The sequence below is a fragment of the Oncorhynchus kisutch genome, linkage group LG17 (assembly GCF_002021735.2).
Source record: "Oncorhynchus kisutch isolate 150728-3 linkage group LG17, Okis_V2, whole genome shotgun sequence".
NCBI classification, from domain to species: Eukaryota; Metazoa; Chordata; class Actinopteri; order Salmoniformes; family Salmonidae; genus Oncorhynchus; species Oncorhynchus kisutch.
The window spans coordinates 11,410,281-11,433,619 of NC_034190.2; the positions used below are offsets into that span (position 1 = coordinate 11,410,281).

At 48.0% G+C, this 23,339-nt stretch overlaps 1 protein-coding gene across 1 annotated transcript in view; it reads left to right on the forward strand.

Moving 5' to 3' along the window:
• LOC116354513 (CUB and sushi domain-containing protein 3-like) overlaps positions 1 to 23,339 on the forward strand; it is a 492,885-nt gene that overhangs the window by 385,847 nt on the left and 83,699 nt on the right. Inside the window, 6 exon segments of the mRNA XM_031795095.1 lie at positions 734 to 743; positions 745 to 874; positions 876 to 906; positions 14,266 to 14,439; positions 17,395 to 17,580; positions 19,091 to 19,264. Of these exon segments, the coding sequence (XP_031650955.1) occupies positions 734 to 743; positions 745 to 874; positions 876 to 906; positions 14,266 to 14,439; positions 17,395 to 17,580; positions 19,091 to 19,264 (705 nt within the window).

Genomic DNA, 23,339 nt, shown 5'->3' on the forward strand with positions numbered 1-23,339 from the left:
TTCTCTATCTCTCTCCCCCCTCTCTCTGTTTTCTCTATCTCTCTCCCCCCTCTCTCTTTCTCTCTTCTCTGTTTCCCTATCTCTCTCCCCGTCTCTCTCTGTTTCCATATCTCTCTCCCCCCTTCTCTCGTGTTCTCTATCTCTCTCCCCCCTCTCTCTGTTTCTCTATCTCTCTCCCGTCTCCTCTCTCTATTGTTTCTTCTATCTCTCTCCCCCCTCTTCATCTGTCCCTATCTCTCCCTCCCCCCCCTCTCTCTGTTTCTCTATCTCTCTCCCCCCTCTCTCTGTTTCTCTATCTCTCTCCCCCCTCTCTCTGTTTCTCTATCTCTCTCCCCCTCTCTCTGTTTCTCTATCTCTCTCCCCCCTCTCTCTGTTTCCCTATCTCTCTCCCCCCTCTCTCTTGTGTTCTCTATCTCTCTCCCCCTCTCTCTGTTTCCTATCTCTCTCCCCCTCTCTTGTTTCCCTATCTCTCTCCCCCTCTCTTGTTTCTACACCTGCTATCTGTTCCCTATTCTTCGTCTCCCCCCCTCTCTCTGTTTCTCTCTCTCTCTCCCACCTCGTTCTCTCTGTTTCTCTATATCCTCTCCCCCCTCTCTCTGTTTCTCTCTCTCCCCCCCCTCTCTCCTGTTTCCCTATCTCTCTCCCCCCCTCTCTCTGTTTCCCTATCTCTCTCCACCCCTCTCTCTTCTCTTGCTCTCTCTCTCCTCTACTATTGCGTTTGTGTCCTCTCCAGCGGGCCATGTGGTATTCGGAGACCATAGTGAACGGCCAGGTGATCGGGGAGAACTTTGGGTAAAGAGAGACGGTAGTGTACCAGTGCATCCCAGGCTTCCGCCTCATCGGCCCCTCTGTGCGGATCTGTCTGCAGGACCACAAACTGGTCCGGACAGCTGCCTTCCTGCGTGTGTGAGTAGTCCATCTTTATCTCTTTCTCTTTCTCTTTCTCTCTCTCTCTCTCTCTCTCTCTCTCTCTCTCTCTCTCTTTCTTTCTCTTTCTCTCTCTCTCTCTTCTTTCTTTCTCTCTCTCTCTCTTTTCTCTCTCTCTCTCTCTCTCTCTCTCTCTCTCTCTCTCTCTCTCTCTCTCTCTCTCTCTCTCTCTCTCTCTCTCTCTCTCTCTCTCTCTCTCTCTCTCTCTCTCTCTCTTTCTTTCTCTTTCTCTCTCTCTCTCTCTCTCTCTCTCTCTCTCTCTCTCTCTCTCTCTCTCTCTCTCTCTCTCTTTCTCTTTCTCTTTCTCTTTCTCTTTCTCTTTCTCTCTCTCTCTCTCTCTCTCTCTCTCTCTCTCTCTCTCTCTCTCTCTCTCTCTCTCTCTGACACACTCACATTTGTATCGACTTGGCTTTTGATACGGTAGACCATTCCATTCTTGTGGGTCGGCTAAGGAGTATGGTGTCTCTGAGGGGTCTTCGGCCTGGTTGCTAACTACCTCTCTCAAAGAGTGCAGTGTATAAAGTCATAACATCTGCTGTCTCAGCCACTGCCTGTCACCAAGGGTGTACCCCAAGGCTGGATCCTAGGCCCCATGAGCTTCTCAATATACATCAACAACATAGCTCAGGCAGTAGAAAGCTCTCTCATCCAATTATATCCAGATGATACAGTCTTATACTCAGCTGGCCCCTCCCCGGCTTTTGTGTTAAAAGCTCTACAATAAAGCTTTCTTAGTGTCCATCAAGCTTTCTCTGCCCTTAACCTTGTTCTGAACACCTCCAAAACAAAGGTGATGTGGTTTGGTAAGAAGAATGCCCCTATCCCCACCGGTGTGATTACTACCTCTGAGGGTTTAGAGCTTGAGGTAGTCACCTCATACAAGTACTTGGGAGTATGGCTAGATGGTGCACTGTCCTCCTTACAGCACATACCAAAGCTGCAGGCTAAAGTTAAATGTAGACTTGGTTTCCTCTATCATAATCACTCCTCTTTCACCCCAGCTGCCAAACTAACCCTGATTCAGAGACATCATTTAAGTCTCTCTTTATGTGTTGTTGTGGTGTCTCTCTTGTCGTGATGTGTGTGTTGTCCTATATTTTTATTTTACATTGTTAATCCCAGTCCCCATCCCTGTAGGAGGCCTTTTGCCTTTTAGTAGGCCATCATTGTAAATAAGAATTTGGAAACAATGTGTTTGCTGTATTCCATACCATTCCAGTTATTCCACTCCAGCCATTACCACGAGCCCGTCCTCTCCAATTCAGATGCCACCAACATCCTGTGCTTGATTCATTTTTTGTGGTTCATGATTTTTCATAACAACACAGTTGTCACTATATATTCTCCCAAACAAATGTAATGGTAAACATAGTAGAGTCTTCTTCACAACTCTGCAAACACTTTTGGGGTGAGCGTCAAGCTCAGACTTTTTTGTAAGGACACAGTTGACTAATAGCACTGCTTTAGAATGCAAGGGGAAGAAGGGAGTCACCACGCTGCGTCATTATGATGTCTCTAGGCTGACGAGTCGAGTAGCACTCCTGAGCGCCCCCTGCAGTTCACAAAGACCCTGACATATTCAACATTCTCTTCCTTCTCTCTGCGCTCACACACAAGGAGCCTTCCCTATTCGCTCGTTTTTACTGGAGCTGAAAGGAACATTTCGAATGATGACGCAGAAGCGTGCACTTTTACGGACAGTTATTTATCTTGTTGTGTTTTATAGCGTTACTAATCTAGATAGAATGACTCAAGCAGTAGATGTCATAGAAGGTATTAGTCATATGGGGTTGGTGGGCAGACTGCATGTGATAGTCTACAGTATCTTCAAATAGATACATCTTCCAGGTTTGCCTGAGGAAATGCTCTTTCTCCATTTAATGCAGCGAGGCAATAGTGGTGTGTGGGAAAGACAGACAATGCAAATCCCCTGTTTCCTGCGATCTAGAGATAAACAGACAGAACACAACACCACTGTACTGTTTTTGCGGACCTGAAGGTGATCACTCTGGGGTGACGTTCTCCCTTCCAAAAGCATTCGTGGGGAAAATGCTAAACTGACCCAGGATCAGTGCCTTGACCATGTCACAGCCCTGACACACTATGACCATGTCACAGCCCTGACACACCTTGACCACATCACAGCCCTGACACACCATGACCACATCACAGCCCTGACACACCATGACCATGTCACAGCCCTGACACACCTTGACCATGTCACAGCCCTGACACACCTTGACCATGTCACAGCCCTGACACACCTTTACCATGTCACAGCCCTGACACACCTTTACCACATCACAGCCCTGACACACCTTTACATGTCACAGCCCTGACACACCTTGACCACATCACAGCCCTGACACACCATGACCATGTCACAGCCCTGACACACCTTTACCATGTCACAGCCCTGACACACCTTTACCACATCACAGCCCTGACACACCTTGACCACGTCACAGCCCTGACACACCATGACCACATCACAGCCCTGACACACCATGACCACGTCACAGCCCTGACACACCATGACCATGTCACAGCCTTGACAGCCCTGACACACCATGACCACATCACAGCCCTGACACACATGACCATGTCACAGCCCTGACACACCATGACCATGTCACAGCCCTGACACACCTTGACCATGTCACAGCCCTGACACACCTTTACCATGTCACAGCCCTGACACACCTTTACCACATCACAGCCCTGACACACCTTTACATGTCACAGCCCTGACACACCTTGACCACATCACAGCCCTGACACACCTTGACCACGTCACAGCCCTGACACACCTTGACCAACATCACAGCCCTGACACACCTTGACCACATCACAGCCCTGACACACCTTGACCATGTCACAGCCCTGACACACCTTGACCACGTCACAGCCCTGACACACCATGACCACGTCACAGCCCTGACACACCTTGACCACGTCACAGCCCTGACACACCTTGACCACGTCACAGCCCTGACACACCTTGACCACGTCACAGCCCTGACACACCTTGACCACATCACAGCCCTGACACACCTTGACCACATCACAGCCCTGACACACCTTGACCACGTCACAGCCCTGACACACCATGACCACGTCACAGCCCTGACACACCATGACCACGTCACAGCCCTGACACACCATGACCACATCACAGCCCTGACACACCATGACCACGTCACAGCCCTGACACACCTTGACCACGTCACAGCCCTGACACACCTTGACCACGTCACAGCCCTGACACACCTTGACCACGTCCAAGCCCTGACACACCATGACACGTCACAGCCCTGACACACCATGACCACGTCACAGCCCTGACACACCATGACCACATCACAGCCCTGACACACCATGACCACGTCACAGCCCTGACACACCTTGACCACGTCACAGCCCTGACACACCTTGACCACGTCACAGCCCTGACACACCATGACCACGTCACAGCCCTGACACACCTTGACCACATCACAGCCCTGACACACCTTGACCACATCACAGCCCTGACACACCATGACCACGTCACAGCCCTGACACACCTTGACCACATCACAGCCCTGACACACCTTGACCACATCACAGCCCTGACACACCTTGACCATGTCACAGCCTTGACACACCTTGACCACGTCACAGCCCTGACACACCTTGACCACATCACAGCCCTGACACACCTTGACCACATCACAGCCCTGACACACCTTGACCACGTCACAGCCCTGACACACCTTACATGTCACAGCCCTGACACCCTTTACATGTCACAGCCCTGACACACCTTTACATGTCACAGCCCTGACACACCTTTACATGTCACAGCCCTGACCTGACACACCTTTACATGTCACAGCCCTGACACACCTTTACATGTCACAGCCCTGACACACCTTGACCATGTCACAGCCCTGACACACCTTGACCACAATCACAGCCCTGACACACCTTGACCATGTCACAGCCCTGACACACCTTGACCATGTCACAGCCCTGACACACCTTGACCACATCACAGCCCTGACACACCTTGACCACATCACAGCCCTGACACACCTTGACCACATCACAGCCCTGACACACCTTGACCACATCACAGCCCTGACACACCCTTGACCACATCACAGCCCTGACACACCTTTACCACATCACAGCCCTGACACACCTTGACCACATCACAGCCCTGACACACCTTTACATGTCACAGCCCTGACACACCATGACCACATCACAGCCCTGACACACCTTTACATGTCACAGCCCTGACACACCTTTACATGTCACAGCCCTGACACACCTTTACATGTCACAGCCCTGACACACCTTTACATGTCACAGCCCTGACACACCTTTACTTGTCACAGCCCTGACACACCTTTACATGTCACAGCCCTGACACACCTTTACATGTCACAGCCCTGACACACCTTTACATGTCACAGCCCTGACACACCTTGACCACGTCACAGCCCTGATACACCTTTACCACATCACAGCCCTGACACACCATGACCACATCACAGCCCTTACACACCATGACCACGTCACAGCCCTGACACACCATGACCACATCACAGCCCTGACACACCTTGACCACATCACAGCCCTGACACACCTTGACCACATCACAGCCCTGACACACCATGACCACGTCACAGCCCTGACACACCATGACCACATCACAGCCCTGACACACCTGACCACATCACTGCCCTGACACACCTTGACCACATCACAGCCCTGACACACCTTTACCACATCACAGCCCTGACACACCTTGACCACGTCACAGCCCTGACACACCTTTACATGTCACAGCCCTGACACACCTTGACCACATCACAGCCCTGACACACCTTTACCACATCACAGCCCTGACACACCTTGACCACGTCACAGCCCTGACACACCTTTACATGTCACAGCCCTGACACACCTTGACCATGTCACAGCCCTGACACACCTTGACCACATCACAGCCCTGACACCCCTTGAACATGTCACAGCCCTGACACACCTTGACCATGTCACAGCCCTGACACACCTTGACCACATCACAGCCCTGACACACCTTGACCACATCACAGCCCTGACAACACCTTGACCATGTCACAGCCCTGACACACCTTGACCACATCACAGCCCTGACACACCTTTACCACATCACAGCCCTGACACACCTTGACCACATCACAGCCCTGACACACCTTTACATGTCACAGCCCTGACACACCATGACCACATCACAGCCCTGACACACCTTTACATGTCACAGCCCTGACACACCTTTACATGTCACAGCCCTGACACACCTTTACATGTCACAGCCCTGACACACCTTTACATGTCACAGCCCTGACACACCTTTACATGTCACAGCCCTGACACACCTTTACATGTCACAGCCCTGACACACCTTTACATGTCACAGCCCTGACACACCTTGACCATGTCACAGCCCTGACACACCTTGACCACATCACAGCCCTGACACACCTTGACCATGTCACAGCCCTGACACACCTTGACCATGTCACAGCCCTGACACACCTTGACCACATCACAGCCCTGACACACCTTGACCACATCACAGCCCTGACACACCTTGACCACATCACAGCCCTGACACACCTTGACCACATCACAGCCCTGACACACCTTGACCACATCACAGCCCTGACACACCTTGACCACATCACAGCCCTGACACACCTTGACCACATCACAGCCCTGACACACCTTTACCACATCACAGCCCTGACACACCTTGACCACATCACAGCCCTGACACACCTTTACATGTCACAGCCCTGACACACCATGACCACATCACAGCCCTGACACACCTTTACATGTCACAGCCCTGACACACCTTTACATGTCACAGCCCTGACACACCTTTACATGTCACAGCCCTGACACACCTTTACATGTCACAGCCCTGACACACATTTACATGTCACAGCCCTGACACACCTTTACATGTCACAGCCCTGACACACCTTTACATGTCACAGCCCTGACACACCTTGACCACGTCACAGCCCTGATACACCTTTACCACATCACAGCCCTGACACACCATGACCACATCACAGCCCTTACACACCATGACCACGTCACAGCCCTGACACACCATGACCACGTCACAGCCCTGACACACCATGACCACATCACAGCCCTGACACACCTTGACCACATCACAGCCCTGACACACCATGACCACATCACAGCCCTGACACACCTTGACCACATCACAGCCCTGACACACCATGACCACATCACAGCCCTGACACACCATGACCACATCACAGCCCTGACACACCTTGACCACATCACAGCCCTGACACACCATGACCACATCACAGCCCTGACACACCATGACCACACCACAGCCCTGACACACCATGACCACATCACAGCCCTGACACACCATGACCACATCACAGCCCTGACACACCATGACCACATCACAGCCCTGACACACCATGACCACGTCACAGCCCTGACACACCATGACCACATCACAGCCCTGACACACCATGACCACATCACAGCCCTGACACACCATGACCACGTCACAGCCCTGACACACCATGACCACATCACAGCCCTGACACACCTTGACCACATCACAGCCCTGACACACCATGACCACATCACAGCCCTGACACACCATGACCACATCACAGCCCTGACACACCTTGACCACATCACAGCCCTGACACACCTTGACCACATCACAGCCCTGACAACACCATGACCACATCACAGCCCTGACACACCATGACCACATCACAGCCCTGACACACCATGACCACATCACAGCCCTGACACACCATGACCACATCACAGCCCTGACACACCATGACCACATCACAGCCCTGACACACCATGACCACATCACAGCCCTGACACACCTTGACCACATCACAGCCCTGACACACCTTGACCACATCACAGCCCTGACACACCTTGACCACATCACAGCCCTGACACACCATGACCACATCACAGCCCTGACACACCTTTACCACATCACAGCCCTGACACACCATGACCACATCACAGCCCTGACACACCTTGACCACATCACAGCCCTGACACACCATGACCACACCACAGCCCTGACACACCATGACCACATCACAGCCCTGACACACCATGACCACATCACAGCCCTGACACACCATGACCACATCACAGCCCTGACACACCATGACCACATCACAGCCCTGACACACCATGACCACATCACAGCCCTGACACACCATGACCACATCACAGCCCTGACACACCATGACCACATCACAGCCCTGACACACCATGACCACATCACAGCCCTGACACACCATGACCACATCACAGCCCTGACACACCATGACCACATCACAGCCCTGACACACCATGACCACATCAAATCAAATCAAATCAAATTTATTTATATAGCCCTTCATACATCAGCTGATATCTCAAAGTGCTGTACAGAAACCCAGCCTAAAACCCCAAACAGCAAGCAATGCAGGTGTAGAAGCCCTGACACACCATGACCACACCACAGCCCTGACACACCATGACCACATCACAGCCCTGACACACCATGACCACATCACAGCCCTGACACACCATGACCACATCACAGCCCTGACACACCATGACCACACCATGACCACACCATGACCACATCACAGCCCTGACACACCATGACCACATCACAGCCCTGACACACCATGACCACATCACAGCCCTGACACACCATGACCACATCACAGCCCTGACACACCATGACCACATCACAGCCCTGACACACCATGACCACATCACAGCCCTGACACACCTTGACCACATCACAGCCCTGACACACCATGACCACGTCACAGCCCTGACACACCATGACCACATCATAGCCCTGACACACCATGACCACATCACAGCCCTGACACACCATGACCACATCACAGCCCTGACACACCATGACCACATCATAGCCCTGACACACCATGACCACATCACAGCCCTGACACACCATGACCACATCACAGCCCTGACACACCTTGACCACATCACAGCCCTGACACATGTCTAGGCTGTATTATAATTGTTAACTATATGGTTAGAACAATATTTATATATTCTGTTATCAGATCATAGTGTCTGAAACAATATGTTTCCTTTAGGCTATAAGAAAACCGTTTGTTGTCTGATAACATTGTCTCTCCGGTGGTAATCGTGGTGATGATGCCCAGAGTTTTTATAAAGACAATATGCTGTGTAAAGCTAGCAGCACTTGAAACAGAAATAGCTACTGGCCAGGGCCATTTAGCTTTGTATCCTACTGAAATGGTAGTGAACCGTATCTCCTCAACTGGCTATTACAAAGACTAGGCCTCTGGCTCGCTGATCAACCATGGAGCTAGGCCAACACTTCTTCATGGAAAATAGGATTTTATTTCACCCCTTGGGTGTGTGTGTGTGTGTGTGTGTGTGTGTGTGTGTGTGTGTGTGTGTGTGTGTGTGTGTGTGTGTGTGTGTGTGTGTGTGTGTGTGTGTGTGTGTGTGTGTGTGTGTGTGTGTGTGTGTGTGTGTGTGTGTGTGTGTGTGTGTGTGTGTGTGCCTGTGACTCCACATTCACGTGCATGTATTTGAGGTTGCAGCTATTTTAACGTGCAATGATGTGGTTTTAAATTCTGGTTATAGACAGTGCTCAAATGAAGGGGAAATTGCTTCTTTGCAAAGAGAGACAAATTACATCTGTAATTATGCAAATGCTGTTGTTTGTGAGAACGAGGGAGGGAGGGAGGGAGGGAGGGAGGGAGGGAGGGAGGGAGGGAGGGAGGGAGGGAGGGAGGGAGGGAGGGAGGGAGGGAGGAGGAGAGCAGCTGCAGATGGCAATGAGGAATGTGTGGACCCACCAGGGTTGACAAGGAGAAAAACAAGACTGAAGTGAGGAATCACTTTCTACAGACATTGACACCTGTTCAGGTTCTCCTTCATAGGCTTAGTAGGACAGAGAACCCAGAAACGGACTGGCCATAATGGCAGTTTGAGCAAATTCCAGATGCACTGGTCCATCTTTAGCCCATTGTGAACAATGATCATAATTTGGCTAATAATGAGGGCCTTAAGAAAATAAATTGCTGGTGTGGGGGCCTCGAGGAAGATAGTTTGGTCAGTCTGTTGGGCCGGGAAGATGTTTTGGGCCCAGTGCGACTCTGAGAGAAACTTCAAAACCTCAGTGCAGACAAAGACAGATGTGGCTTGCTGCTTCAACTACAATTTCAACTTTGACAGAGGTTCTGTCCTCCTTTTCGTGTGATGCCTACAGCATTGAATCAGTGAGAAATAGTAAAGCATAAACATTTATTTTCTCTGACGATTCACGTCACTAAAAGGCCATGTGACTTTGAAAATGTAACATTGTTATATCAAGTTCATTAGAATTTTTTTTTTAAATGGTCTGCAGTAGGGCAGAGAAGAAGTGCCTGGAGTGGGATACAGGTCAGTAGTTAACTGTGGTGGACTAGTTGTGGCTGAGGTGGCTAGAGGACAGAGGAAAGGCTTACTCTCAGTTCCCCAAAATGGAGAAGAGGAGGTGTAATTAATGCTATGTGTCTGCCCTGTGTGTGCCCTGTGTCTGCTCTGTGTCTGCTCTGTGTCTGCTCTGTCTCTGCTCTGTGTCTGCTCTGTGTCTGCTCTGTCTCTGCTCTGTGTCTGCTCTGTGTCTGCTCTGTGTCTGCTCTGTCTCTGCTCTGTGTCTGCTCTGTGTCTGCTCTGTCTGCTCAGTGTCTGCCCTGTGTCTGCTCTGTGTCTGCTCTGTGTCTGCCCTGTGTCTGCCCTGTGTCTGCTCTGTGTCTGCTCTGTGTCTGCTCTGTGTCTGCCCTGTGTCTGCTCTGTGTCTGCCCTGTGTCTGCCCTGTGTCTGCCCTGTCTTTGTCTGCCCTGTGTCTGCCCTGTGTCTGCCCTGTGTCTGCTCTGTGTCTGCTCTGTGTCTGCCCTGTGTCTGCCCTGTGTCTGCTCTGTGTCTGCCCTGTGTCTGCCCTGTGTCTGCTGTGTCTGCTCTGTGTCTGCTCTATGTCTGCTCTGTGTCTGCTCTGTCTGCTCAGTGTCTGCCCTGTGTCTGCTGTATCTGCTCTGTCTGCTCTGTGTCTGTTCTGTGTCTGCTCTGTGTCTGCTCTGTCTGCTCAGTGTCTGCCCTGTGTCTGCTGTATCTGCTCTGTGTCTGCTCTGTGTCTGTTCTGTGTCTGTTCTGTGTCTGCTCTGTGTCTGCCTGTTTGTTCCTGCACATGTCAAAACATTTATTGAAAAAAAAGCACAGTGGGGCTGTTTTTGTGTGTGTGGTGACACACATACACACAGATATACACACCCCTGCTGTTACCTACACACTTTAAGTATCAGCAGATTTCTAGGGCACACACACTTGGAGTTAGGGCCTTCACACCTTAACACTGACTTCCAGACCAGCACACGATCACTCACTCATTGACTCAAACTCTTTGGGGCCAGGGACCCTTTTGTGATATTAAATTCATCAAATTCATCTTTCATCAAAAAGGGTGAATGCAGAAAGTCCGGGTCGTTTTCAATTTAACAAATTCTCATTTACAATGACGTTCTACCCCTGCCAACCCCGGATGACGATGGGCCAATTGTGCACCACCCTATGGGACTCCCAATCACAGCCAGGTGTGATTCTGCCTGGATTTGAAACAGGGACTGGAGTGACACCTCTTGCATTGAGATGCAGTGCCTCAGACCCTGCGCCACTCGAGAGCCCATTACTAAGTTGAAAAATGATTGGTGGAGTACTGTGGATACCAACATCCCTGTGAGCCTCCCAGGCCCATGGTGCCCAGGGTTAAGAATGGTAGATGAATAATATTACATTGTATTGTAGTACCGTCTATACCAAGGATCATCAGCTAGATTCAGCCACAGGATGATTTTATTGAGTGGATGGTCAGGGTGCCGGAACATAATTACAAATCATTTTACATAATCATTTCAAACCTTGCTTACATTTGTATATGATCACATACAACTACACTATATCACTCTATTATGTGTGGGAATACTTTGGAACAGATTTACAAAATGTAAATCACTCGGAACTGATTGGCTGGTGTCCCTACTGGGCTGCCAGTTGGGAAACCTTGCTCTAAACTTATTCCACGAATCTCTTGGCTAAAATGTGTTAAATCTGTTGATGTTAATAATATTGATTAAAAAAAATATGAAATGTAAAAAAGTATATAATAATAATGCATCTTTTGAGATCTGGCTGTGGACCCCCTGCAGTAGCATCCCAGTTTGAGGATCCCTGGCCTAACACACTGACTTCCAGACCAGTACACAATCACTCACCGTACCTAGTCCACTCACCATACTTAGTCCACTCACCATACCTAGCCCCTCTTACTCCATTTGCACACACTGTATAGATTTTTCTATTGTGTTATTGACTATACTTTTGTTTATCCTCTGTGTAACTCTGTGTTGTTGTCTGTATGTTTGTTTATCCTCTGTGTAACTCTGTGTTGTTGTCTGTATGTTTGTTTATCCTCTGTGTAACTCTGTGTTGTTGTCTGTATGTTTGTTTATCCTCTGTGTAACTCTGTGTTGTTGTCTGTATGTTTGTTTATCCCATGTGTAACTCTGTGTTGTTGTCTGTATGTTTGTTTATCCTATGTGTAACTCTGTGTTGTTGTCTGTATGTTTGTTTATCCTATGTGTAACTCTGTGTTGTTGTCTGTATGTTTGTTTATCCTATGTGTAACTCTGTGTTGTTGTCTGTATGTTTGTTTATCCTATGTGTAACTCTGTGTTGTTGTCTGTATGTTTGTTTATCCTATGTGTAACTCTGTGTTGTTGTCTGTATGTTTGTTTATCCTATGTGTAACTCTGTGTTGTTTTGTGTCGCACTGCTTTGATAAAGATCTTGTCCAGGTCACAGTTGTAAATGAGAACTTGTTCTCAACTAGCCTACAAGGTAAAAATAAAGGTGAAATAAAAATAAATGCAAAAAAACTATCTCTCTCTCCTTCTCTCCCTCACTGACTCTGGTCCATTATCTCATTTCATAAGTCCCAGACAGTCTCCCTCTCACTGATAAAGTCCCACAATGTCAGGCTTACAGTATCCCTCCTAGTATCATGTCCCCATGGCCCCATATAATATTAGGCCCCAGAACCACCAGTTTCTCCCCTCCCAGGACCCATGCCTCCCAGGCGGACAGAGAAAAGCCCCCCAGAGCTGGAGAGAGGATATATAATCAGTTACACAGTATGCTCAGCCATCACTTCTGCATCGCTCAGCAAATGACTGCAATTGAGCAAAACTAATGTGGTTTGCGCCATTGGCGTGAAAATGGCCGCCATCCATTGGATTAGCCATTCGGGTGAGCTGACAGATGGCCAATGAGTTTAGACCAGTGGGACCTGATGGGGAATGACACTCTTCAGGGCAGTGGTCTACGAAGCGGCAATATGACAGTCCTTCACCATTAGTCCTCCTGAATATCAGTTTGAGAGGTGATTGAGACCATAGAAATAGAATGAGACACTCAAAGTGTCGCCAGTCCATCCATTGAATGGCATTATTGACTTGAACGGGGACGCCACTTCTATTCATTGTAGTTCTGTAATTGAGACATTCTGTCTGAACTGTTGATAGTCTAGCCCCTAGCCTATTGATGACAAAGCTACACAGCCATATCACAGTTCCATTGGTAACCGATTGTTATGTCCACTCTATGGCACAGTAAGTGAATGTGGGGCTGCGTTCAAGCTCCACTGGTTTATTGTTGGATTAAATTCCCTTTTCAAGGTCCAGCTATGCTTTGAAAGTTCAATGGGCATGTTTTTGCATTGAACAAATGAGCACCCGGTGGATTATTACCTACACTGAACAAAAAATATAAACTGAGGAGTACTTCTGTCTGTAATAAAGCCCTTTTGTGTGTAAAAACTCATTCTGATTGGCTGGGCCTGGCTCCCCAGTGGTTGGGACTGGCTGCCAAGTGGGTGGGCCTATGCCTTTCAAGGCCCATCCATCCATGGCTGCACCCCAGCCCAGTCGTAAAATCCATAGATTAGGGCCTCATTTATTTATTTTAATTGACTGATATCCATATATGAACTGTAACTCAGTAAAATCTTTTAAATTGTTGCATGTTGCGTTTATATTTTTGTTCTGTATAAGTCAAAAGTTAACCTTATCTGTTATCAATTACATATGAATGTTACCCTTTTGTACGATACATCACATACAGTATGATTCAATATGGAATCTCAATGTCAATATCTCTCTCTCCCCCCAGCTATCAGCTGTGGACACCCAGGAAGCCCCATCTACGGGCGGGCCATCGGTAACGGCTTCAACCTGAACGACGTGGTGAGCTTCTCCTGCAACATGGGCTATGTGATGGAGGGGCCCTCGAGGGCCCAGTGCCAGGCCACGCGCCAGTGGAGCCAGCCACCACCAACGTGTAAAGGTGGGGAAAAAAGTTAAGTCTTCTATTCACACGGAGTACGCTTGCTCGTTCTGCCTGACCCCTGCAGTGCACTCTGGGTAAAATGGGGATGAATGAGGAGGGGTTCATCATGGCTTGTAGTGGGATTGTCACCAATCAGCATTGTAGCCAATCAGCATGACAATGGCCTCTGTGTAGGGTGAATGGGGACATTTGGTTGCTCTGTGTTTCTGTCTGTTATGTGGTTGTTGTGAGTTAGGGTCATAGGCTAGGACGGCCTCTTGAACATCATTGGATATGATTGTGGTGGTATCATAGGCTAGGACGGCCTCTTGAACATCATTGGATATGATTGTGGTGGAATCATGGGCTAGGACGGCCTCTTGAACGTCATTGGATATGATTGTGGTGGAATCATGGGCTAGGACGGCCTCTTGAACATCACTGGATATGATTGTGGTGGTATCATAGGCTAGGACGGCCTCTTGAACGTCATTGGATATGATTGTGGTGGTATCATGGGCTAGGACGGCCTCTTGAACATCATTGGGAATGATTGTGGTGGTATCATAGGCTAGGACGGCCTCCTGAACATCATTGGATATGATTGTGGTGGTATCATAGGCTAGGACGGCCTCTTGAACATCATTGGATATGATTGTGGTGGTATCATAGGCTAGGACGGCCTCTTGAACATCATTGGATATGATTGTGGTGGTATCATAGGCTAGGACGGCCTCTTGAACATCATTGGATATGATTGTGGTGGTATCATAGACTAGGACGGCCTCTTGAACATCATTGGATATGATTGTGGTGGTATCATAGGCTAGGACGGCCTCTTGAACATCATTGGATATGATTGTGGTGGTATCATAGGCTAGGACGGCCTCTTGAACATCATTGGATATGATTGTGGTGGTATCATAGGCTAGGACGGCCTCTTGAACATCATTGGATATGATTGTGGTGGTATCACTGACCGGTATAGTGTTTTTGAATGGTTCCCAGTGCATGACATTTGTCTTGCATGTGATTTAGTTTACAGTGATGCATTTCAACATGCAACCAGCCTAATTTCTGTAATATGACTTTGTCATAGAGCTTGTGAGCTTATGGTACTTCTGTTATAGAGGATTCTTACCCTGAGGTAACCAGAGGCTAAATCCAGGGTCAGACTGGTATTGTACGAGCCCTGCATATCAAACAAACTAGTGTCAGTAACGTAGTATCTGATTGGATTACTGTGCCAAGTGGAAATATTAAGCCCTCATTGTGTTGACCTTTTTTGATACAGGTGAATCAATGTCTCGGGTTCTTGGAATTCATAGTAAGCCATTGTGCCATGTAGGGGAGAATTAGGATGAAAGTAACACAGTAACATTTTTCTGTTGTATAGTTGTGTTTAGTTGTTTAAGGTTCCAAACATATGTCATTTTACTTATACTCATTCTCTCAACCAGCTTCAAGAGGTAGTCACATGGAATGCATTTCAATTAACAGGTGTGCCTTGTTAAGTTATTTTGTGGAATTTCATTCCTTCTTAATGCGTTTGAGCCAATCAGTTGTTGTGACAAGGTAGGGGTGGTATACAGAAGATATCCTTATTTGGGATAGGACCAAGTCCATATTATGTCAAGAACAGCTCAAATAAGCAAAGAGAAATGATAGTCCATCATGAAGGTCAGTCAATCTGGAACATTTCAAGAATTTTGAAAGTTTGTTCAAGTGCAGTCGCAAAAACAATCAAGAGCTATGATGAAACTGGCTCTAGAGTGCTCAGGACCTCAGACTGGGGCGAAGGTTCACCTTCCAACAGGACAATGACCCTAAGCACACAGCCAAGACAACGCAGGAGTGGCTTCGGGACTAGTCTCTGAATGTCCTTGAGTGACCCAGCCAGAGCCCGGACTTGAACCCGGTCGAACATCTCTGGAGAGACCTGAAAATAGCTGTGCAGCAACGCTCCCCATCCAACTTGACAGAGCTTGAGAGGATCTGAATGGGAGAAACTCCCCAAATACAGGTGTGCCAAGCTTATAGCATCATACCCACAAAGACTCAATGCTCTAATTTCTACCAAAGGTGCTTCAACAAAGTACTGAGTAAAAGGTCTGAATACTTATGTAAATGTGATATCAGTTTGCATTTTTTTATACATTTCTAAAAACCTGCTTTTGCTTTGTCATTATGAGGTGCTGTGTGTAGATTGATGAGGAAACCAAATACATATAATCCATTTTAGAATAAGGCTGTAAAGTAACAAAATGTGGAAAAAGTCAAGGGGTCTTAATACTTTCCGGCACTGTGTGTATATATACAGTACCAGTCAAAAGTTTGGACACACCTACTCATTCAAGGGTTTTCTTTATTTTTACTATTTTCTACATTGTAGAATAATGGTGAAGACATCAACACTATGAAATAACACATATGGAATCATGTAGTAACCAAAAAAGTGTTAAACAAATCAAAATATATTTGAGATTCTTCAAAGTAGCCACCCTTTGTCTTGATGACAGCTTTTCACACTCTTGGCATTCTCTCAACCAGCTTCATGAGGTAGTCACATGGAATGCATTTCAATTAACAGGTGTGCCTTGTTAAAGTTAATTTGTGGAATTTCGTTCCTTCTTAATGCGTTTGAGCCAATCAGTTGTTTTGACAAGGTAGGGGTGGTATACAGAAGATATCCCTATTTGGAATGCTTTTCCAACAGTCTTGAAGGAGTTCCCACATATGCTGAGTTCTTGTTGGCTGCTTTTCCTTCACTCTGTTGTCAATAGTGTGAATCTTGGATTGAGATCAATGGAAGATTATCGCAGAAAGGCAGTTTCATGTCAGCATTTGGCCCTATATGAGTGACTGCAGAGGGTTAGGCGTGTCCTCCTAAGTGTTAGAATAAATGTATCCCTTCCATGTTTCCGCCAAATAACACATGCTTGTCTATTTCCCCCTCTCTGTCTTCCTCTTCAGTGGTCAACTGCTCCGATCCTGGCATCCCAGCCAATTCCATCAGACAGAGTAAGATAGAACATGGCAACTTCACCTTTGGAACCGTGGTGTTCTACGATTGCAACCCAGGTTTCTACCTGTTCGGTTCTCCGGTTCTCACCTGTCAACCCACGGGACAGTGGGACAAGCCTCTACCTGAGTGTATCGGTGAGTCTGTTGTCACACTGCTACTTATACTCATATGTGGTTTATTGGAGGAGTTTTGACGGTTGAAAACATTGTCACCGATAAAGCACATTGGGAACATACCGCTGATTGCAGTGTGCGGGAGTCTTTTTTTACCATTCACTGAACTTATTTTGATATCCAGCAGCTGCTCAAAAACGTTGGTGGTATTTATCTACTGTCATCTGTTCCTATAATTTGTTGTGACTGTCTCACAGACGGTCTCTTTCCCGGAGAGAGACTGCCGACTTAGCAACTTGGCACTTGTGGGTAATTAGCATATTATTCCTTTAATTGAGGCTGAATGAGTTGCGTGACCCCCCGCAGCTTAAGATCAGTGTTCTAATTGAGGGACAGGTGGAACAGCGATGTGGATATTAGACTAATTAGGGATGCCAGGTTGGCAGCTGATCCTTCTGTTTTATGGTGTACCTGTAACATTCTCCTCTAAAACAAGCTGCACCGGGGACCTGCTGTACTGGCAACTTGGCATGTCTAAACACTTGGCTTCAAGGCTTCCTACTGGCTGTCTCAGAGTTTTAAACACAACCTGGGCTTCCTACTGGTTGAGGGGCACGCAGTGTGCTCCAATCAGTTCTCTCCTTTGAAGTTTGAACCCAATCTCAACCTTATTGAACTTGATGTGCCGTCTACTGTTTTATCTTAAACCTGACCATAAATTAGCTCTACTTTGTCCCTATCAGTTTGGTGTTCCTGTTGCCATGTGTTTTAAAAGGGACTGAAAGACGTTGGACAGGATTAATCAATGTGCTCTTTTCTCCTCATTGCCTAGTTCCCTGTTTGATCCACCTGCTGCAACATTGACACCGTGTCCCAAAATGTTCTTCTCATTTCGACACACCTCATCCTTTCCGTTGCTTCAGCACATTAACTTTTTATTGGCCAGGAGCTGGCAAAAAGGGAGAAAGTTTAAAGTAAACTTGCTGATTGTAGCACATTGTAGGGTGAATATCTGAAGAAAGAAGTTGATCATTTACAACATTAAAAAGGAAATTGAGAATTATTACAAAGGATGAGGATGGTACCATCTACTTTGGATCGTTACCATCATGGTACAGTACATTTTGGATGGTACCTGGAACCAGATCAAATCAAGTACCTGGTCTATAAAGCACTTTTAATCTGGGTCTGGGAAATGTAGCCCGTAGTTTGTATTATCTGAATTAGTTTTGAAAGTAGTAAAGTAGTTTGTATGATACAGTATCCTCCCTCATCGAGATGTAGGCCTGAACAGTGTTTACACCATAGTCACATCTAGTTCTGTCTTTACTGCTAACATACTGGACAGGCTACATCCCAAATGTCACTCTGTTCCCTATGGGGCCTGGCCAAAAGGAGTGAATAGGTTGCCATTTGGGATACAGACATAGTGTGTGGCCTCAATCCTGTAGAGACAGCACCTTCCACTACGTTAGACCGGTCAGCACTCTGAACTGATGGCATCCATTGTGTGTGTGTCTCTCTCCTCCAGTAGTGGACTGTGGTCACCCTGGGTGCCCTCCCAACGGCCAACTGAGCGGGGACAAGTTCACCTTCGGCTCCACGGTTCGCTACACCTGCACAGGGGGGCGGCAGCTGAAGGGCGAGTCGGCACGCACCTGCCAGCTTAATGGCCACTGGAGCGTACCCATGCCTTTCTGCTCAGGTGATTTAGGGGGGTTTGTGAGTGTGTGGGGGGGTGTGGGGTTCTTTGTAGTTGGGTGGTTAGGGGGGTTTGTGAATGGGTGCAGGGGTGTGGGGTTCTGTGAGGTTGGGTGGTTAGAGAGGTTTGTGAATGGGTGCAGGGGTGCAGGGGTGTGGGGTTCTTTGTAGTTGGGTGGTTAGGGGGGTTTGTGAATGGGTGCAGGGGTGTGGGGTTCTGTGAGGTTGGGTGGTTAGAGAGGTTTGTGAATGGGTGCAGGGGTGCAGGGGTGTGGGGTTCTTTGTAGTTGGGTGGTTAGGGGGGTTTGTGAATGGGTGCAGGGGTGTGGGGTTCTTTGTAGTTGGGTGGTTAGGGAGGTTTGTGAGTGTGTGGGGGGGTGTGGGGTTCTTTGTAGTTGGGTGGTTAGGGAGGTTTGTGAATGGGTGCAGGGGTGTGGGGTTCTTTGTAGTTGGGTGGTTAGGGAGGTTTGTGAATGGGTGCAGGGGTGCAGGGGTGTGGGGTTCTTTGTAGTTGGGTGGTTAGGGGGGGTTGTGAATGGGTGCAGGGGTGTGGGGTTCTTTGTAGTTGGGTGGTTAGGGAGGTTTGTGAATGGGTGCAGGGGTGTGGGGTTCTTTGTAGTTGGGTGGTTAGGGCGGTTTGTGAATGGGTGCAGGGGTGCAGGGGTGTGGGGTTCTTTGTAGTTGGGTGGTTAGGGGGGTTTGTGAATGGGTGCAGGGGTGTGGGGTTCTTTGTAGTTGGGTGGTTAGGGAGGTTTGTGAGTGTGTGGGGGGGTGTGGGGTTCTTTGTAGTTGGGTGGTTAGGGAGGTTTGTGAATGGGTGCAGGGGTGTGGGGTTCTTTGTAGTTGGGTGGTTAGGGAGGTTTGTGAATGGGTGCAGGGGTGTGGGGTTCTTTGTAGTTGGGTGGTTAGGGGGGGTTGTGAATGGGTGCAGGGGTGTGGGGTTCTTTGTAGTTGGGTGGTTAGGGAGGTTTGTGAATGGGTGCAGGGGTGTGGGGTTCTTTGTAGTTGGGTGGTTAGGGAGGTTTGTGAATGGGTGCAGGGGTGCAGGGGTGTGGGGTTCTTTGTAGTTGGGTGGTTAGGGGGGGTTGTGAATGGGTGCAGGGGTGTGGGGTTCTTTGTAGTTGGGTGGTTAGGGAGGTTTGTGAGTGGGTGCGGTTGTGTATGTGTTGGGGCTCAGGTTGTCCTGAGGGTAACAAATGACTAAGTCATCTGCAACGTTACATTATGATCTATAGGAAGGTTGTCATGGTGACCAAGCTCAGATGTTCAAATCTATATTCATCAGCTTTTAGTCTTACTTTTGTTCACTTCAAGAGCTAAAAACACACAGAGACAAATAGAGAGAAGGTCATATCGAGGTCATATCGAGGACTTTTAGATATACCTCCAAAATAAAGAACTAGCTGCTCATAGAAAAGGGGGATTTAAAAGCGGTGGTGGAGCAACACGTTGGATCCAGCAGAACAGAAGAAACGAGAGGCATCGACTTACGTGTGGGCAGGAGGGTTCACCATCTTCACCCTAGCGTGGGCGCTGTACCTGGGCGTTACGGCTACAAAAGATCACAGCTGCCCTGTCTTCACAGTCTAGTCTCTCTCTCTCTGTCTCCCTCTCTCTCTTTTACTCTTTCTCCCTCTCTCTCTTTTACTCTTTCTCCCTCTCTCTCTCTCTTACTCGTTCTCCCTCTCTCTTTACTCTTTCTCCCTCTCTCTCTCTTTTACTCTTTCTCCCTCTCTCTCTCTTTTACTCTTTCTCCCTATCTCTCTCTGTCTCTCTCTCTCTCCCTCTCTCTCTCTCTCTTAATCTTTCTCCCTCTCTCTCTCTCTTACTCTTTCTCCCTATCTCTCTCTGTCTCTCTCTCTCTCCCTCACTCTCTTTTACTCTTTCTCCCTCTCTCTTTTACTTGTTTACTCTTTCTGTCTCTTTCTTTGTCTCTCTCTCTGTCTCTCTCTCTCTGTCTCTCTCTTTGTCTCTCCCTCTTTGTCTCTCTCTCTCTGTCTCTCTCTTTGTCTCTCTCTCTCTCTCTCTCTCTCTCTCTCTCTCTCTCTCTCTCTCTCTCTCTCTCTCTCTCTCTCTCTCTCTCTCTCTCTCTCTCTCTCTCTCTCTCTCTCATACACACACAGACCTTCCTTACTTCCTTCCTTAATTCCTGAATTACTTGCTTCTGCCCAAAATAAAGCTTTTTTCTCCTTCCTATTCTTCTTCTTCCCTGTCTTCCATTCAATATGTAAAGTGGCACAATGTGGATTGGATGGAAATCATTATATGGCCACATTTAAGTAAATATGACAATGACCCCGTCGAGGATGATGGATAATTTTTTTCAGCCGGAGAAGGATGTAATTCTCTGGATAATTAGGGCCTCTGTATTTCCTCTCTTGCAGAAGTTGGGGCCTGCATCCCAAAATAAACCCTATTCCCTGTATAGAGCACTACTTTGAACCAAAACATTTGGCTCTGGTCAAAAGTAGTGTAGTATATAGGGAATAGTGTGGAATTTTGAATCCAGTTGGGACATAAGTCCCAGTAATGGAACTACTCTGTTGGTGGTTGGTGCTTAGTGTTTTCTGTTCCTCTTAATCGCCATCTACTTTTCACTATGACAGACTGAAGAGGAAACATCTCACCCTCATCTCTCTCTCTCTATATATAGAGAGAGACACAGGTACTCATCTGTAATACAGAAGATGGTGTTTGAATCTAAAAACTTTTTGAATTGGACATCACAAAAAGTGCAAATTACTGGCACCAGATGTCTTATCCCTGTAGTACATATCTTCCCTTCTTAGTTCTTTACTTAAAGACTTGTGGCGCTTGTATACACCCTCCCTCACCCTGTTACAGACTGTCTGTAGTTTAAAGAGTTTAGAAATAGGTACACCTCCCCTGCCTCACCCTGTCAGTGGGTCCTATCTGTTATTTAATAACCCATCCTGCCTCACCCTGTCAGTGGGTCCTATCTGTTATTTAATAACCCATCCTGCCATGTCCTGTCAGTGGGTCCTATCTGTTATTTAACCCATCCTGCCTCACCCTGTCAGTGGGTCCTATCTGTTAGTTAACCCATCCTGCCTCACCCTGTCAGTGGGTCCTATCTGTTATTTAACCCATCCTGCCTCACCCTGTCAGTGGGTCCTATCTGTTATTTAATAACCCATCCTGCCTCACCCTGTCAGTGGGTCCTATCTGTTATTTAATAACCCATCCTGCCATGTCCTGTCAGTGGGTCCTATCTGTTATTTAACCCATCCTGCCTCACCCTGTCAGTGGGTCCTATCTGTTAGTTAACCCATCCTGCCTCACCCTGTCAGTGGGTCCTATCTGTTATTTAACCCATCCTGCCTCACCCTGTCAGTGGGTCCTATCTGTTATTTAACCCATCCTGCCTCACCCTGTCAGTGGGTCCTATCTGTTATTTAATAACCCATCCTGCCTCACCCTGTCAGTGGGTCCTATCTGTTATTTAATAACCCATCCTGCCATGGCCTGTCAGTGGGTCCTATCTGTTATTTAACCCATCCTGCCTCACCCTGTCAGTGGGTCCTATCTGTTAGTTAACCCATCCTGCCTCACCCTGTCAGTGGGTCCTATCTGTTATTTAACCCATCCTGCCTCACCCTGTCAGTGGGTCCTATCTGTTATTTAACCCATCCTGCCTCACCCTGTCAGTGGGTCCTATCTGTTATTTAACCCATCCTGCCTCACCCTGTCAGTGGGTCCTATCTGTTATTTAACCCATCCTGCCTCACCCTGTCAGTGGGTCCTATCTGTTATTTAATAACCCATCCTGCCATGGCCTGTCAGTGGGTCCTATCTGTTATTTAATAACCCATCCTGCCTCACCCTGTCAGTGGGTCCTATCTGTTATTTAACCTATCCTGCCTCACCCTGTCAGTGGGTCCTATCTGTTATTTAACCCATCCTGCCTCACCCTGTCAGTGGGTCCTATCTGTTATTTAATAACCCATCCTGCCATGGCCTGTCAGTGGGTCCTATCTGTTATTTAATAACCCATCCTGCCTCACCCTGTCAGTGGGTCCTACCTGTTCTTTAACCCATCCTGCCTCACCCTGTCAGTG